The 19142-nt window shown below is 39.4% G+C and overlaps 1 protein-coding gene across 2 annotated transcripts in view; it reads right to left on the bottom strand.

Moving 5' to 3' along the window:
* LOC114871949 overlaps positions 1-19142 on the bottom strand; it is a 181147-nt gene that overhangs the window by 44955 nt on the left and 117050 nt on the right. For both annotated transcript variants that reach the window (XM_029178570.2, XM_029178568.2), the window contains 2 exons: positions 16993-17105; positions 9734-9899 (listed from right to left, as the gene is read on the bottom strand). In XM_029178570.2, coding sequence (XP_029034403.1) covers positions 9734-9899; positions 16993-17105 — 279 coding nt within the window. The remainder of the gene's footprint in view (positions 1-9733; positions 9900-16992; positions 17106-19142) is intronic.

The following is a 19142-nucleotide window of genomic DNA, read 5'->3' as shown; positions in this document are numbered from 1 at the left end:
CTACCAGAACGTAATTGTGTGGGACAACGATACTTTTTAACGAGCATTCCTGCCGCGAGGGGGGAGAGGGTGTAACGCGATATTAAAGGCAAACAAATATCTGCAGCGGGGAAAAATGGGATTTGAAACAACGTTTATTGGAAGTCGTTGGGGAGGCTTTTAAAGGGGTACTGTTACTTTGGACGCTGGTCTTATGAATTTTTCTTGTTTTGATAGGATTAAGTGTAGTTAATACTGAAATAACAGACGTTGAATGTGCACTCGGCTATGGTGCAAGCTTTTGTTGGTTAATGGTAAGTGTATTTGTCTTTGGTTTTGAGGGAATCCAGGGAGAAACCAGGGAAAGATTAGGAGCGCCCGAGGAGAATCTAAAAAGACTCTAAAGGAGAACTTAATCTGGAATTTCTTTCTTCCTTGTTAAATAAAATATTTTGTTCTTCGTTAGAATAAAAGTGCTTGGAAAAAAAAATTTCTGAAAACTGTTACAAAAATAATCAGAATTTCTATAATGAAAATAAACCGTACGTCCTACTAAGTGCATAAAAAATTGGAGATAATTAGAAGCATCGTTATTGCAGCTATAATTATTGTAATTGTAACGCGTAAGTCATTACAGCGACGCGTTTCGACGCAATTAATTGTTCGGAAAGAGTTAATTAATTAGCTATCCTCGTAGCTGCGGCAATAAATTCTTCTATGAGCCAACAAAATCCGTTTCATCCTCAGCTTGATGAATTACGCATTACAATGTGCTAACGTTACCGTGATGCGTAATGATATTTACACGTAACCAACACGCAGCAACATGCCGGTGTATTAAAATGAATTAGTATTCAAAGCCGGCAGCTTCATAATTAACGTGGACGCGAAGCGAACGACGGGGGATTAATACGACGGGGCTTTTTTAAATTAATTAATCCGCAACAACGCGTCCCTTATTAAGTCGAAATATACCGATCGCTTATTAATAACACCGATACAGATGGCAATTATGTGTAAATCAATTCGTAAGCTATCAAAGTTGGCCAAAACTGGGAAGCGAGATTTATAAATTATGTCAAGCTGTTATATGAGTTAATTAATGTATTCAATGTTTCACCGCAATAATGGAAATCAAAATGAAATTCCGCACTTTTGTTTACCTATAGTGGATAAAATAAAGATCCACAGAATAATGGTAGAAAACCAATATTGGATCTTGACACAAGCAACAAACGTTTGGAAAATGTATACAAAATTAATGAAAGATTAATACTAATAATTAATGTTAGTTATCGATACTTCCCGTGGTATTCAATGCTATTAAAGAACAATTTCTCATCAGGGTTGTTAATTTAAAATAAATTTTATAATTTCTAGTCTCATCTAAATGACAAAATCTTCAATTCACTTTCAGCATAAGAAAAGTGAAAAAACGGTTAACTGCGAGTGTGTAAATACGACGTGAAAAAGTGAAAAGCTAAACAAAAAGATGATAGAGAGCAATTGAATAAAAATCACGGGTGAACAACTAGCTAACGGACAAATAAATTCACAAATTTTCACCAGTCTTTGGGGAAGATTTTGGTCACCATGTCACGGCTGGACGGCTCGAGATTTATATTTGTATTTTTGTTTGCACCCATCGAACACGGAATTTGCTCCTATATTTTTCTTTTCCATTCTCCTCTGTTGGCCGTGTATTTTTCCCTTTTTTTTTTCTACAGCCAAATTCGGAACGAGAGTTTCGAGCCGCGTGAAAATCGCTGCAGTTTGTTTAACCACGTTTCGACTTGATTTATAGCGTCCAGAAAAATGCAACTGGCTACGTAATAGCAAAGTTGTTATTGTTGGCAATGTTTCTAAAACGAAGAGTCGCTTGTTCACTCGAATGTACGTGTAACTCTTTTTATTCAATAAATGTCGTCGGATGATTTAAGAGTAACGTAGAATGGCGCTAGTTTATAGAGCCATGCTTCATTCATAGATACTTTACAGAATTTATATGATAAATGGTTTATATATCAGCACAAAGAGGGAAAAACCTTATGCCAAAACCGGTACTATTAATAATTTCTTTTTATACTATCAGTACAACAAATCAGTACGATTTCGCAAATGAAAATTAAAAATATAAAACTGTAATACACTTTCCCAAAGTACCTTGACATCTCTTTTTTATTATCCTTTTTACAGTTTCAAAAGGGATTACGAAACTCTTATACGGATAAAACGTTTAACGAAAGGACAGGATCATTGACAAAATTCCAGAATACCTTTTAAAATGCGCTCGGAATCGCTTTCGAAGTTATCGCAAAATCCTCCACAGAGATTGTCGGCTGTTATTACGTCGGCAGAAAAGTTTGATGATGCCGGTTCGCCGAACGTTATTGCAGTTTCGTCCGATAGGAAAACGCATCTCTCTCTCTTTCGCTCTTTGCGGATTGACGAGGTAAATAAACGTATAAATATCGCCGAAACTCACGGGAAAAACCTGGTCACTGGGTCGCTCATGAATATTCGATATTAGGAATACTTTGGCAAAGGATCGATGAATTTTTCTTCGTTTTCATGCCCTCGTAATTTAACAGAATTAACTACATTAACAGCTGTGTTACCGCCTGTCGAAATAATGAACGAACTTATTTCCAGGTGAACGATGCGAAAGCAAATAAATTATCCCAGCAATTAAATACCTTCGTAATTTGTTGCATTTAATTGAGAAATTCTCATTGATGAGGTAGATAAATGGTCACACTGAGAATTGCAATACTATGTCATTTTTTAAAGTTAATTTTGTTGAATTAAGGGGTTAAGACAGTGCCACCTGGTGCGATTGTAAACTGCCTCAACTTATTACCATCTTCCATAAATCCCGCTTGTTAGTCTACGCAATGTTTCTCTCGGAGAATTAATCGAATTCCTTTGACAGCGTCGATTTCTCATTCACTAATTGCACGCTAATCAGCTCAAACAAAGTAAACTACCCGTTCACAACCAAACAAACTATATCCTATTGTGTAACCTAAAGCACCTGGGGCCTGTTTTGAACAGATCCGTGCAGTAGAAAGTCCTTAGGGGCGAGTCGACCGTGGCAAAAGGGTTAAAATGCTTTGAAACGCTTCGTGTGTATCGCAGTATATTCAGCGTTGTTGTATACATATTCGCCGAAAGAGGTATTCCACGCGTCCGGAAGGTAGATTTCGTAGCTGAAGATAATTGCCACATGCGTTCTCTGAAATATTACTCTGCCATTCTACAAATTTCCCGCTTTATTCTTTCCCGTATCATGTGCATCAGTTCAAAATTCCGCGTCCAAACAACGCCGTCTCTGTTCATTCTTTTGCCAACACGTTTTCCGGGAAACGAGTTTAATTAGCGAAATGAATTCTTGATGGTACCAGCTCGCGACATCCGATTCTCTCGTAAATCGGTCACCTCGCGACGAAACTATGTTTCCTCGTTCCACCCTCGCTTTTACATCGCCGTGTAAATCGTTTTTCAACGAACGAATTTGCGCCCCCGAACGGCTACGATTTATCGCGACAGCTTTTTCCATGTCGAATCCGAAACTTACGATCGTTCTGTTTCATCGGGCGCGATAAGATTTTAATCGTGCGCGTTATGCATTATTCATCTGAAATCTAATGTAATCAATGACGCGTCATGCACGTGTCGCAAAAAGATTTATGTTGTCAGGAGGTATTCGAAAAGCAGTTCAATTCTAAAATTTACTGTTCACTACCACTGTCTTTCAATTTTAATGGAACGATTACAAATTCTGTCATTTATCTCTGCTTCAAAAAAAAAAAAAGAAATTTATTTGCATTCGAAATAATGGATACTGTAACTGGTTTCATGATTACAGCCCGGGGCGTATATCCGAGTGTAAAGGAATAACGCATCGGTTAAACTAATATTAAATTTTTGCAATACTTCCGGGCAACAGGCAGCCGCGTAACCCGATTTAACCGGTGAAATTGCACGTGCCGTACTCGTCAACGTATCCGCGTATAGTTCGATTTTCGTGACACTTCATTAATTACCGAAACACGTCGGGACCGGCTAATTTAATTAATGTCGCGCCGGGCCGCGAACGAAAATGAATTCGCTAATAGTATGTAAATTTTTTGCTCGACGCATTTTTACGACGACCACCACCACGGTGCACGTAAATATCCGGCGTAAAATCCAACGATGCGTCTAGCGTTACACGAAAAACGCTCGAGTTTTTTCTGCTCAACTTTTTCGATAGCTCGACAACTGGCTGCCGTTCGCCCGACGTTATTACATTTTTTGACCAACACCGTGCTGTGAATGCATCGCGCATAAAAACTCTGCTAACCATGGAAATATTTAATTAAAAATATTCACTATACGTTACGGGCACGAGAATTGTTTACCGCTATCCCATCGCTCGTTCCCGCTGTTAATCAGATTTTTTCTTCTCTTTGATATCATGCAATTTTCAAACGGTTCCATTTTATTAGTTTGGTTTTCATTTTTCCAGAATTTCATTTACGAAATTGTTCGTCCTTGAAGCAAATATTTCTGACCGACGACAAATCCTGGAACAAACGTTGTTCATTCTCAGAGTCTCCTCTGAATATATCGCCTTCGGTGCGATTTAACGTTTCGAAGATAGGCAACCGTAGTTTCAGTGACAAGAAAAACTGTATGGACCCAATAGCGTGTATATACGAGCAGCCAATAGCGAGTGTAGGTTAGTGATGCTAGAAGGTTGGTCGCGAGGATAGCTGACTCTGGACGGGAGTACAAAAGCTTTTACCTCCTCCTTCTCCCTATTCCTACCATTTTACGTGCACACATGTGTGCGTACACGAGACGTACACACACGATCGTAGCTCGCGTGTACGCGCGGGAAGCCGTCTCGAATAAACGGGAATCCGCCCTAACTTTATGCGGCTCTTATTAAATTCCAGCCGACGAGAATCGCTAAGGACGACGCGAGGCGTGCCATTATTTTGCGCCTGCACCATCGTTCAACCTAAAGATTTAATTCCGCCAAACGAACACGCTGCTTATCGTCCCCCGTGATCCGCTTTTCTCTTTCCAAGAGTCTCGTTAACCTGTCGGCTAAGAAAAAACGACTCAATTCATGATCTGATCAGAAAAGTTTCTTTGGTTCTAGAACAGCATCGAACACGTTATTTGAAATAATCGTTTCGGCAAAGCCGCGAAAATAGTATCGAAATGACCGGAAAAAACGAAAAGGGTCAAATAGGGGAAAAAGCGCTGTCTCGGTTTCGGTATTGTAGTTGGAATAATTTCGACGTTTGCATGGATGAGGATGGTGGAGTGTCACCGCCCTAGCAACCCCTTTCGTTTTGAGTTCAGGTATAACTCCGTGACTTTTCCCCCGCGTAAATTCAACAGACGATCAGCGTCTTTCAAACGTTAGGACGAAAGTAAAGATCTGAATAATGAATCGGAACGAGAAATAGAGGGCAGGGTGCCTCGTACGTTTAGCCACTTTGGATCCTTTAAGTCTGATCCCTACGAGATGTTCGAGCCAGTTACTCGCTCGTTATCTGAACACCGGTTTACATTCCACTCGGGAAAAAGGGGAATTCAAATGGCTGCGACGTGTGGAACATATTGTTCTTTCTTTGAGCGGGGATTTGTTTCCCGTTAAATTAGCCTCTCCGCTCTGGAAAGAGCTTGGCAAAGCGAAATTTCGGCTAAACTAGGATAGTTTCATTAGCGTAGATTCTAAAGTGGTCATTAAGGCGCTTTCTTAACTATAGCAGGAAGTCTATTATTGGAACATCTGCAAACTACTATCTACAGAGAATATTTAATTGTGTTAATATTGCACTGTTAGTTTTTTCAAATGGTGCATAACGTTAGTGTACACGATTTATCAGTGGACATCCGTTTGTGAAGTGGTAATTAAAAAAAAAAAAAATTGAGAACAGCCGAGACTAGTCACGGACGGAACGATAATTACAAAGTTAACACGATCCTGATAAACGTGTCAGAAAACGTGGCCGGCTAATTACGAAACTTGTAATGGCGCACGGGTTGTCTATTAACATGAACCAACTCGAAAACGGCATACATGAGTAACGTTAATTACCGTGCGACACGTTTTGCGTGGAGGATGCTGCGACTTTGAGTCACTACGCTACTCAACACGTATATCCAAAGGCAAAACTAGGTTAATAACTGGCATCGATCGGCTTCTTTTTATAAAACTTTCTCTTCTTTTAGAATTAATAAATTTATGCAACGATAGAAGAAAGTTTGAATAATGTTCTTAGATAATTATTCATGATATTTACCTATATTGTGATAGATTTATGAAAAATAAAAGATACTTTTTCTGTGATGAATATATACTTTTATATAAACCCAGAATATGCACTAATGCATATACGTCGTTTAAATGAAATATGCAAAACGCATTTATTATGAATAATATGCGGAATAAAAAGTATATTTCCCGTGTATAGAATGATGTAACAAACTTTTATGCAAATATTTTACATCTCTATTTTTCCCTCTATAAAAGTATGCATTTGCAAACAGATTTGTTATTACATCTGAAAAATGATCGATTGAATATTCCTACCAGTGGAATTATTTACCTCGATTTCAATGTTTTCTCACGTTTTCACATCCAACACAAGTTCCACTTTGGAACTGCGAAAAAGCGCGATAATCTGTCGCGGAATTTTCATGAAACGACGATATTGCAAGACTCGCGGATCAGTTTCCAATTGTTCGCAATTTCTGCACAGTATACAGAGAAAGTGCGACACGCGGCCATTGTTGTCTCGTCCTGGAATACGATTAATCGTCGTTTAAAACTGTCGTTTACGTTCGCCCAGTTTTTCGCTCGGTTTTTCACGAGTCCGCGTATCGTTTTGCTCGTTTCAATTAGCATCCGAAGGGAAAAAAAGAGAAAGAAGTTGCCAGCCAGCCAAGCCATCGCTGGAAAAAGTTTAAGACAATCGCGGTCCCGCCGCTAATTGAAACTTTCGTTCAGTGGTTTCGCGCAATTTTTGCCGCGTTCGTAAACGACCAAACAATTACCATCCGCGAAGCGAGCCGGAAAAATTGTTATTATTTTCCCCGGGGGGTTGCACCCCTTCGCTGGATGTTTTCGCGACGCCAAGGGACACAGGGAGGGTGTGCGAAGCTGTTTAGAATTTCGATCACGTCGGACGAAAGGAAATACGCTTCATCCCCGGGGATTTTCTCGACTCGACGAGTACCCGTGTTTATTTTCGTTGCAAATCAAGGAGATCTGAATATTCTATTAAAATTTATCGTGCCAGGGGTAGATGAATGTCCCATAAACACGTTATCTTCCGATCGTTACTTATAACGTTAAAGAACTGACGACTTAAGAGGATATTTTTATTTGAAGGGATCATTTTTCTGTGAATGGGTTAATAATTCATTTTGCAGACAAAATACGTTTCGAGTTTAATTGCTAATATTACTGTGAAAGCTACTTTGTAATATTACTTTCAAATGATACTTCGCGAAGTGTCTCGCAACCGAGGTGATAAAATAATATTTGCTTGACACGAAGACAGACGACTCATTCGGGGGTAGTTGTTTACGTCGCTAACGAGGGTGCTGGATAAGCAAGCGTGTCGACAAAGCGAAGGGACGGATTGTAATTTCCGTACGGTGGGCCGAAAACGAGAGGACAGGAAAAGGATGGGAAAAGGGCGACGTAATCACGAACGAACATCGTAGCCAGCTGCTTTTTTTCGCTTTCTTCGACGTCTACGACTTGTTTTTTACGTCGCCGACTACTCGAGAACGCTTCCATATGAAGAGAAAAACGTGAAAAGTGCAACATCCACCACTTCCCCTTCCTTTGTAACGCGAATATACGTTCCATCTTCCTATCTCTCAGCCCTTTCGCTTTCTCCGGCTTTATTCTCTGTTATGATGGACAAAGCTATAAAAAAGCGGGGCTTTAATACGTCCAAGACTTTTCGCGGGAACGTTAAACCGGATGCATCCGACAAATATTTCAATCTACCGTCGAGATATTTCCCTTTGAGACATATCTGCACACCTGTCACGGTATTATTTTCATTTTATATAAAAAGTGAAGTTGCCATAATTTTTATGTAACGAAATTTCTATTAGCCGGATGAAGTGTCTTAATGCAGACCAGTGTGCATAATCCTTTCTAGTGTAAGGTTCACATATTGAATGACAAAGGGACGACCTCTTTACACCATTAACGAGCAGAGACATGATACTACGTCCAACTAGTTCGTGATTCGATAGCTTGTCATTGTCATTTACCAGTCGACGTGATAATTCTGCTACTCCATCGGGTATAGTAAACACGCGTACACATACGCGCGTTGGATAACGAAGTGAAGTTATTCGTCGCGGTAAATTGTCGAAGTTCGAAAACAAGCGGTAACGAGAACCGAGAAAGGATGCTTTATACATATTCAACGTCTAATGAAATACGAAACTAGTTAAGAGTAGGCACACGAGTGAGATAGAGCCGAGAGGAGATGCATGCCGAATTGAGGATATATGCATATTCCTTTCCCCGTTCCGTAATTAGAAAGCGAGAAACAAATCGGTGTGTATTCGATGGTATACCCTGTTGGTTGAAAATTGGGTAAATCGAGAAGTAGTTGAATTAGTTTGCACTCTGTGGTAGAAATTAGTTTTGAGTGTAGACTCATTTATTCTGACTGCGGTGATTCGGGAATAATTATTCATAAGTTTCAAACGTGTTTTGGAAACGACATACTTGTGTCTGACTTAACCATTGATATTAACTACTAGTATTTAATATCATAGAGAACCTCTGTGAATTACTTCTTATTAAATAGATTTTTTTGTTAATTTGAATGAATGAATTGAAGAATATCTTTCGAATGCCGCACTAATTATCATTACTCAAACATGATTCACCGAAGTTATCGCAGTCACGCGATGCAGTTCTAGAGTAGGTAACCCGTAAAGTACCGTCGCAACAGCAGACACACTATAATTCCGGCAAATAGCATTTCCAGTCGACGTCAGAGACTTCTGGCGTTCGACGCGTCCGCAAATATTTAAATAACACCCTCTGCCTGGCGAGTGCCGTCTTCTTCCGCGAGGGGACGCCCTCCGTCGCGCCAACTGTACGCGTTTTAATGTCACGCGACGACGAACGCGGGGAAACCAATTTCGCGAGGGCTCCTCGTTCGCTCACCCTCTGGGCTCGCAGACTCCCGGGGACGCGGAAGCGTTTCGCGAAAACCGGGAATGCTGGAATGTCCCGAGTCAATACGCATTCCGCTTTGCTCTCACGCCGAGGGTTGCGCGGCCCTTTGTGCCAACTGGAAGAAGGCCCGTATAGAGTAAAGCGTCGCGACGACCGGGATTGATAATGCATCCTGTGTCGTCGACGAGCTCACGCCGTACCTTCCATTTATCTCGACGTTGCTCGAATCGTTCTTACACGAAGGAATACAGACTGAAACTTTTGTTACACCGTGTATCGTATTACTTGTACCGCTCAAATCCTTCTTATCCACCCTTCGAACGATTTAGAGGTGTACTTTAGAGCCACTTACTTTTCAGACGGAAAGTATTTCTATGTACTTTTGTCGATGCCGAGTATGTTTGGCTGAGGTAACTCGACTTCTTTACAGTATACGTTGAAAATGAAACGAGCGTAGCTTTTGCGTTTAATAGAAGTCGAGTGCAAATTTTTATGTAGAATAGAAATAAAATACTTAGAAAGGGTACTTACTTGTAAGGGAGAAACACGTTGGTGAAGTTAATCGCGATGGACATTCGCGGGCCGGAAGTAATTAAGTACCTACAACGGATGTTCGAAGGATATTGGCCAGGATATCCGGGACTGGCTAATACGCATCCGTCGTGACAATCAGTGTCCTCGTAAACCCAGTCACATTCTAAAAACAGACAAAAATATTCTACATTAATTTGGATAATTTTTCAGGAAAGCAATCATATTTTTTACGTATACAAAAATTTTCAAATAAATATCTGTGCACATACAAGAAGTTTTAATTTCTACCAATCTTCAGTCGTTTTATTAAACACAGCAATGCAGTTGTATTTCCTGGCTACTGCATTGACGCATCCTCCAACAACAGAAGCAATCTGAATGCGAATGCAAACCATGAAGGGAAACGCGTCGCCAGACGTTCAATTAAAATTCGGTGAACACGACTGGAAACGTCGCGAAGTGTTCGCTGTAAATTTCGCCATGTGCCAATATCAGTTCGCGATTTAATCGCGCTGCCTCGGTACTCGCACTGCACGCGGACATTAGAGAAAAGTTATGGACTGAGGGTGGCGCAATTCGACGCCTATCGATGGTTAAAGTACGCCACGATGATTGAAAAAATAGGAGGTATTCGCGTGAATTATACTGGTTGAGTTTGGGAGTTTGAATCACTGGATTATAAATTGAATACGATACGATGGAGGGCAATTTAATCAGGAAATTTCATATTCTAAAAGTATATTACCGTTGAGGACAGAAATTTCGGATTGCTCGTGATTAAGCTGTAAAAATTGGTCTACCTCTGATTTATCTTTCCTACGGACGGAGTAGAAAAAAGATGAACAACGACGGTTGAGAAAAACACGAGCGAAATTCAGAGAACCGTGAGCAAATTTAAGAGTGACTCTCGAGAAATGGCCGGCGATGCAGACAGTTGGAGGAGGAAAGCAGCGTCAGAACGCTAAAATAAATATTGTTTAACGAGCATAGCGTGTAACTGACTACTGTATATTTGCGAACAGTCACTCAGTTGCTTCTACTTTTATTTTACGGCTGAATGCACAGCGTTAGACTCGCGAATATGTACAGGAAACAATTTTCCTCTAACATTTCTTTTTTGAATAGTAGCTAGAATTATCAACTATAAGTCTATTAACACAGATGCGACTGGTAAATTGTCGAAACGACCAACATATCAGAATTCTTGAATTAGAATATTTACAAGGTGAAACAACATTTCGCAGTAACTTTCTTTGGCGCCTCATTTTCTTCGTCTTTTTCTACTTTCGCGAAGGCATATCGTTGTTACGCTTCGTTGTTCCCTTTCTCAGCTCCATGTTTTTTGTTTAGTTTTATATATCCGGTGGATGCAATTGTCATAATGGGTGGACCCATTAGAGATGGGACGCGTCCAGCCCCAGGTCTCTCTGAATTTATATAATGCCTTCCCCGCCCTCGCAACTTCTTTTTTTTCCCACGCCCTTTAGCATATTTTTTTACGCTCGAGCCCACCTTTTCGGCTCCCTGCGCTGTATTCAGTTCGTCCCTTTTCCTTTTCCTTTTTTTTTTTATTTTCCATCTAATTGTTCGCGTCCGAAGCCGCTTAATTCCATTCCTTTCTTTTCCGTCGCTTTTGTCCTTTTTGGCGCGGTTCAACATGTCCTCGTAATTAAACGGGCTTCCTGCGTTTATTCTGCTCCCTCATGCTGGAACGCGGCTCTCGTAAAAAATCGTTGAACGTCGATGAAATTTGGACATTTTTAATATTCCGAGGGCATAAATGTATGAATGTAATTCACTTATGCTTAATTTCCATTCTAGCCAGTTTATCCGTTACACGCAGACGAGAATTCAGTATCGTGATGGATAAAAATGTTCTGAAACTGTATTTTTAACTTACTAAATTTATAGAGGTTTTTCGTTAAAAAATTCTTTGCCAATATCCTATACTGTTGAAAAATTGTATTTTTTCCAATTTTTAGAAGAAACTCTTTTATTATTTTATCAAGGAGTATTCAGAAGTGATCCATAAGAGTTTGTCAAGTTTATAATATCTTTCTGCAATTAATTAAAAAAAAAAATTCAAGTTTTCATGAGCGTATTTATATTAAGTGTTTGCCTGATCACTTATACTACTGCGGCACGTTGCAATTACACACTGACGTATAGGTTTCAGTACAAAGATCAATGTTTCAAAAATAGAAAATTTTCGAAAAGAAGATTACTGAACCATGCTAGAGTGGGTAAACTGTTGCGATCAAATAAAGCCAATTTATTTCACTGACGATTGCTAGGGGTTAACGCTCTCTTGGCTGTTCACTTTATTTTCGATCTAGCCATTTTCCGGCTTTTCCAGGGTAACCGTGTTGCAACAGCATAGCTTGCAGAATCGAGAACCGTTTTGATTTCGCATACTTCGCAAACGTTTGTCAGGTCATCCGGAAGATACAATGTAAACTGTGTATGTGCGGATACTGTGTATACTGGGTAAGGCTTTTCCCTTTTTGAGTTTTGTTGACACGAAAATATTTTGATAGCGAAAGAATCAAACGCAAAGCTTGTTTTTTAATTATTGGAAACATTCGTCCTAATATCACGTGATGTAATTTTACAACGTTTTTAAAAATATTTTCATTCTTAATTTTAGGGGTTCAAAATTCAATATTAAAAGTTATTTTCATTATTTAACCTATCATGTTCAGAACACATCTCCAGACAGATTTTTTTAAGCTCTTTACATTTATTCTGAAAGTATTTTTTTCTACCCTCCTGGAGTTGTCTGCTGTGAACGAGCAAACTCGCTAGAAGAGTCTGGAAATGAAATCTGACAAATGTTGCGACATGACAACCTCTTTGAGAAGAGAGAAGAGACATTTATGCAGCAGCTTGTCGAAGAATCGCGTGTTGCGAGGGAAATATATCCTCGAGGAGCTTTGGGAAGAAGCCGCGTGAATCTGATAGCTACAGAATACCCTTGAAATGAAATTATGGGAAGCTTAAAAAAGTAATAAACCGTACAGTTTGGTATAGTGTTTCTTCAAGCACGATTTATCCCACTTGAATATCGTTCTTCAGAACAGTTCTAGCTTGATGACCCTCATCGGATACCGCCCTTGTAAAAATTTCATCAGTTTTATTCTATTCCCCCTTCCCATTTAATTTTTTAAACTTCAATGAAAGTGGTGATACATTTTACTTCTCAACATAAAGTAATTTTTTTTTATACAGATAGTTTCATTTTTAAGAAGAACGATTTTTAAAATTAGTTTAGTGTACATGAAACATTATAACTTCTAAAAAATTTCAAATTAATAAAATATAATCATTCCTAATTTCTAAGTTAATAAAATGAAACTGTTCTTTCGATAGAGAAGGTAAACGAAGACTTTGATAAAAAGTGCCGTGTAATCTAACGTGGGATTCAAATGTAACTCCGTCCCAACAAATCGCTAGGTAAGAGGATCGCATACATAAAAGCTGGCGACTGATCTGTTTGTCAATCGATTGATGGTTCACCCCTATCCACTGCATTCCTTGCACCTTCCACTGATTCCTTCCAACAAATACACTGTCTGATCTGTCAAATTATGTCCCGGCTGAATCGGCCGGACTATCGTTGACTCATATCACTTATAATGCCCAGAACATTTTTGTCTTCCATCTGTTATCTCGACAATGCCCAAATCTTACATTATTTACTAAGAAAATACCCCTATTGTATTGAAATGTTCCACAAGGAAAGAGTTAAAGACGAATTTATACGATAGAAAGAGAAACCAAACGATTGATCTGTTTGTCAAAGGACGGCTACATTTCCGCCTTCGTTTTTCCTTCATTCTCACCGAGAGTCTTTTTTCCCAGATCTGTTCCCCTTCCGTTTCCGCTTGAACCTCAATAAAAAGGAACCGAATGTCGGTAGCGGTTGCCAAAAAATCGAGCTCATCCGATGGTTGGAGTCACGTCCTGGGGAATCGTACGTCTCTTGCATATGGAAGGGCCTATCCTTTCTCCCAGGGATAATCGAGAATCGTTGTCGTCTCGTTATACATGGACGGTTTGTGTGCACCGAAAGCTTTCACCAAGACTGCTTTTACCCTCGCGGATTCATCGGTTCTATCTTTCTTATTGGTACTATACAAACCACCGGTAAAACGAGTGTTGCGTCACTCCATTATCGATGGAAGCATTTTCTTCGTTGCAAAAGAAACCTTACGTCTTTCCCTCTGTATGAGCTTGCAGCTAGATGAAATTCGCTTTTATCCGACTTATTGTGGTTTGGTTGAAACATCGAAGAGCTGTACAGATTGATCTTTTCATTATATTTTCAAGTGTTCTAAATTACTAGAAACTTTTTGTTTGTTCGTTTCAACCCTTTAGTTAGCACATGTCACTACAGTGGCTTCAATATAAACCATGTTTGGAACGAAACTGCATTGCCTTCCTTCTAAACGATGTTTTGAGACGAAACGTTCATGTAGAGGCTTCTATTTTCTATACAATTTTGCTTCGTTCATTTTTGAAACATTTTTATAGGTAATTAATGATTGATGAATACTTCCAGATGAAAAAAGTATAGCCTTCATAAGTGACTATGTGCTAGCCAGATGTATTTAAATTAAGCATTATTTGAATAAATCTTTCTTCGCGTTGCAATATTTCTGTACGAACTGTATGATTTAGCTTCTATACAGACGTCTTTGAAATAATTTACTCTCGCGAGGATTTACTGCGAAACGGAATTGAACGCAATTCCGCCGCAAAATGGACGCACATTCGTCACGCCGTTTCCAGGAAACAGCGAGTCGTATAAAAAAAATGAACTGGAACGTCGTAAAAATGTTGCATCGGTGTAACTGCAAGTTGAAACACTGATAGTTTCAATACCGGATCATTTTTCCTACTCTTTTTTTCTTGCCGCGAATGCTCGTATCGTGATCTATCGATTGCATCATTTTTAGATAAAGCGGACGAAGTTCAATTTGACGCGTTTGTTAATAATCCGCCGTATCGATCGAACTCTCTCGCTGTCGGCGTAAGGCTCAATTTCGGTCTCCATAAATTATTCATTGTTCACGTAGCGAGGCGCGACGTGCGTGTAAGTAATATATATGCCGAACACAATACGGAGAGATAATTGGCACGCTATCGGTGCCATAGATCCTTCGATTAAAAACGTAAATCAACCCTTTCGACTTTCCTGAAATCTGACACCCACTGCTCAACCTTGTCATCAATGATAATTATGCTCGCCTGAATAATTATAATTATAACGTGTTATGCTAGATCCATCAATCTTCACTGCAGTATTGCTTTTTACAAAATAAAATCGAGTATGAGTCTTATGATTTCCGATGCACAAAATGTACGTTAATGTGCTCTATATATGTATATTGGAAACATTATTTAATTAAAATCATTTACATAGAAACTTGTTTCTGAAATGTGGAGGTAAATATTATTTAATTAAATAATTAATTAAACTTGGCAAAAAGACTGTATTACCTTCGTTCTTGGAAAATTTATTCGTCTCTGGTATATTAAGATTTATCAAAAATATTCCAATAACCACTGAGATTTTTATCCACAAAGCTGAAATCCTATAATTAAGCATTATATATATATATATTGGACCGCTTTTTACAAAGAAATATATTTGGCAATATTTTCTACTTTCAAGCATGCCAGAGACGATGAATAAAGCAAACAGGATAAACGAAACACCCTATAATTGAATCTTAAACTTCACCAAACATAAATCCGATCTTACTTATAATTATCTCCTTAAACAATCAAAACCAACTATTAATCCGCTATCTAAATCCTCGACAGTTTCGCCCTTCTCACTTGCAGAAGTTCACCCACTCTGTTTACCATTTTCAACTCGCCAAGGCCCCTAGTCGTTCGAGCGATCATTACCATCGGATAATTTGCTCGATGGTTCACCGGTGCAATTGCGAATGAATTGCTAGCAGCAAACGTTAGAACCGTTAACCTCCATACTGGCTGTTACACTAGCGTAACTGAATTTTCAACCGAGACACAGAGACAGTCTCACGGGCATCGAATATCGCAATACCACTTTTCAAACTGGCGATTCGCGGCTGATTCCATGGGATTGGTGCGGTCCAGGTTCGTGTCGTTAACGTTTCGCCTTCTCCCTTTGACCGTCGAAATTCTCCAGCACCCCAGACTATCCTTATTCGGTTAAGCCCCGAACTGTCCTGCACTTAAGCTCGCATAATTTTCGTTTTAACTAGGCAGAAATTTCGCCTCCGTTCTGTTTGCGCAAGGAAATTTCTGCGTCCAGCAGCAACCCCTATCACCCCCATCCACTCGGCTCAAACCTTCTGTTCCTCTTCCAGCATCTACACCCGGTTTCCCGACCGTTCTGGAATTAACGTCGAGTGCAAACGTTCCCTGAGCACGAGGGTCCTCGAAACCCGAGCCTTTCTCACATTTTCTCACCGGATTTCACTCGGCAAAAGAATGCCCTTATCCCGTCGTCTCTGTTGGGGAAACTCTTCCCTTTTTCCTCGCTTCTTTTCGCGTCGCCAGACTTGAATCTTGTGGACGATCAACGAGATGTTTCTCTGAACGGATTTCAGAGGTAGACGGTGAGGATGTTTGTAGAAAAAGCGAGGGAAAGTACTTTCGAAATATGGTTAACTCTTGGACCATGATTAATTAAATACAGGAATGATATAAATTTAATTTTAGACTGATTATCAAAATAAGGAGGATTTCAGATTCGCGAAGCTCTTTCACGTTTATAGGTCAGTTACACGAGATTGCTTTTTTAATTTCGATCTATCGTATCAACGTACATGGATCGTGGAACAAGATGGGGAATTGATATCGCGTATCATTGATCGCGGGTATCGGTCTATTATGAACGAAAATGTACTCGTTAATGATACGATCGCATAATATCCTGCAGCGAGATAAAGTTATCAGTAACGAAGCCACCAACCCGTTGGATCAATGTTTGATCTGCTAGCTGGGACAGTTTCGTGTACTCGTTCAATTCTGTCCCCGTTCGATACTGGATTCGAAGAGATGAGTTTACGTAACGATGTAATACCGTGTTGTTTCATACTTTGGGCACGTTTCATTTGATATATAATTTTGAAGAGAATTTGCTCGTTAATTTAACGTAATTTCGTTTCAAAATTAGAAATAGAATGGAATATAATGAAGGAATAAATTAAAATTTTAATAATTGTTAAATCGATATACAATATAAGAAAAGTACTCACCAGTGTTATTTACAGGATCTCCACCTTTTACAGGCCAGCCAACGGATAAGCTTGCTTTGGAGGAGAAACTGAAATACGCCAGAAACTGAGACCTCCTGGTGTTTTCGTTTATCCTGAAACAGAAAAAAAAAATTACGTTAGTATTAGATGTTATATTACTTATGAAAGGTATCGAGTGAAAAACTTTATGTATTACATATAACCATTTTTACTGCGGCATTCAACGTGTTAAATTTTATAAAATAATAAAAAGGATATAAGATATTAGTGATGGTAGATTCCGCAAGTCAATATTGACAATACCGGAACATGATGCATTGCTTTGGTACTCTTATGTCTCGAGACCCGATACACTGATGACCCTAAGGATTTAGCACTGGAAGCTGATTATCCGAGGGCGTGAAACACGCTATAGCACGTATTCCCAGGGAGGTGAAAATAGTTTGGCGGTCGTTGGAAATGCTACTGACAATTATTGGATTCAACACTAATAATTCCTCAAATTACATGACGCGTTAATGATGACACCTGAGCTTTCAAATCTGGTATTAATTCTTGGGTTACGCGATACGATAATGAGCGTAGAATCTACAATTGATTGATATCTAGATAATAATATCAACAATCTCATTATGGAATGCCAAAGTTATAAATATTGATCATTTTAAATTCATTTGGATCGATATGAATTTCCTGAACAACCACCTTTAATTACATAACTGAATCAAAATCTAAGGTGAAAAGAAACTAGAAACTAATTTTTGTCATCTTCTCTAAAAAATGTCTAGTTGCTATTCTACCATAATTACAACCGTTTGTAAGCCGAATTACGCACGAACTCGCTGGAACACGAGGATAACTGGTGGACAAGCAATATGTAGACGTAGACGAAGAAGTTATCCCTGGAGCGAAGACGATTCGGACCTGGGCACACAGCGAAGACAAGAAGCGTATCCCAGGATTCCGTAGACACGGGGCAAGCACATCGGGGACGATGTTTCTAATTGAATTATTTAGTTAGGTCAGGTTAGCTCCAGTTGGGTTAGCGTCAGCCGGTGCCAGAGGTTACTCAAGGCACTCGTAACTCCTAATTCTATTTACTTACAATAAATCTCCTTCATTCGGTCCTATCTCGACCTCGCGATTTGATTAGCTGCCAATCCGCCTGCAGCTTCGTTTGTCGGTTGTGACGCGTTCAGAAACTTCCGGTGCTTCTTGAAGCTGAATCGAATCGACTCGGTCTTACTCTTGATTTATAGAATGCATCCCGATCAAGAACAATATGTCGTTACAGAAATTCTACGAAAGCAAAGAATGTCTCGGTGATTTACGAGCGACTCTTCGAAACTCGTTCTACCTTGTGGCACTCTAAACTTTCCTCTCGTTTCACCCTTGCAGGCCTTAAAACTTTACGTTGATTCGGCTCTGAATCAGGAAAGCCCGAGTTATTTACAGGCAAACCGGTTCGGCCAGCTTTCGAAAGAGAGAATCGATCGACACCTGTACGAGAAAATCCATCGAAGCTGTCGTAACAATGAGATGCGGAAGACCCTCCCTCTTGTTAACATCGAAACGGCTGACAAAGGGGGTGGACTCGCCTCTTAACTTCACCGAGCTAGACGGTGAATAACCTTCTTCTCGATGTGAATGGGAGGGTAAAACCACCAAAGGTGGGAAACGATTTTTGTCCTTTCAATTCTATCGCTTTGTTATTCTTTTCTGTAAGCGAAACGTCAGGCTAATGGAAGATGAAAGGGATCCTTGATATTACAGACGGAAGTGGAAATTCGTTTTATCGAAACACTCGACGAATTAAACAATTTTTCCGGTACAGAGTGAAACTCTGATTTCTATTATAATCTTCGTGGATTGTTCAAAAAATACAGTCACATAATAATTTTATTAAAAGACAATAGATTTCACGTATATATAGTATTTTATGAGAATGTTATTAAATATTGGATTTCTCAGGTTCTCCTCTGTATGAAAAACGACGATTAATAAATTGCATGACTCTGCAGGATAAATCACAAAAATGGTGAATAACGCGATTGGGCCGAACTGTAGTTCATTTTGATGATAGATGAAATGATAAAAGAAAAAGGTTACCTGCTGTATTTTTATGAAGATGTTTTTTCAAATAGAATTCT

Source organism: Osmia bicornis, chromosome 1 (genome assembly GCF_907164935.1).
Source record: "Osmia bicornis bicornis chromosome 1, iOsmBic2.1, whole genome shotgun sequence".
Lineage (NCBI taxonomy): Eukaryota > Metazoa > Arthropoda > Insecta > Hymenoptera > Megachilidae > Osmia > Osmia bicornis.
The sequence above is the reverse complement of the archived record's forward strand: the minus strand, read 5'-3'. Positions and strand labels throughout refer to the sequence as shown.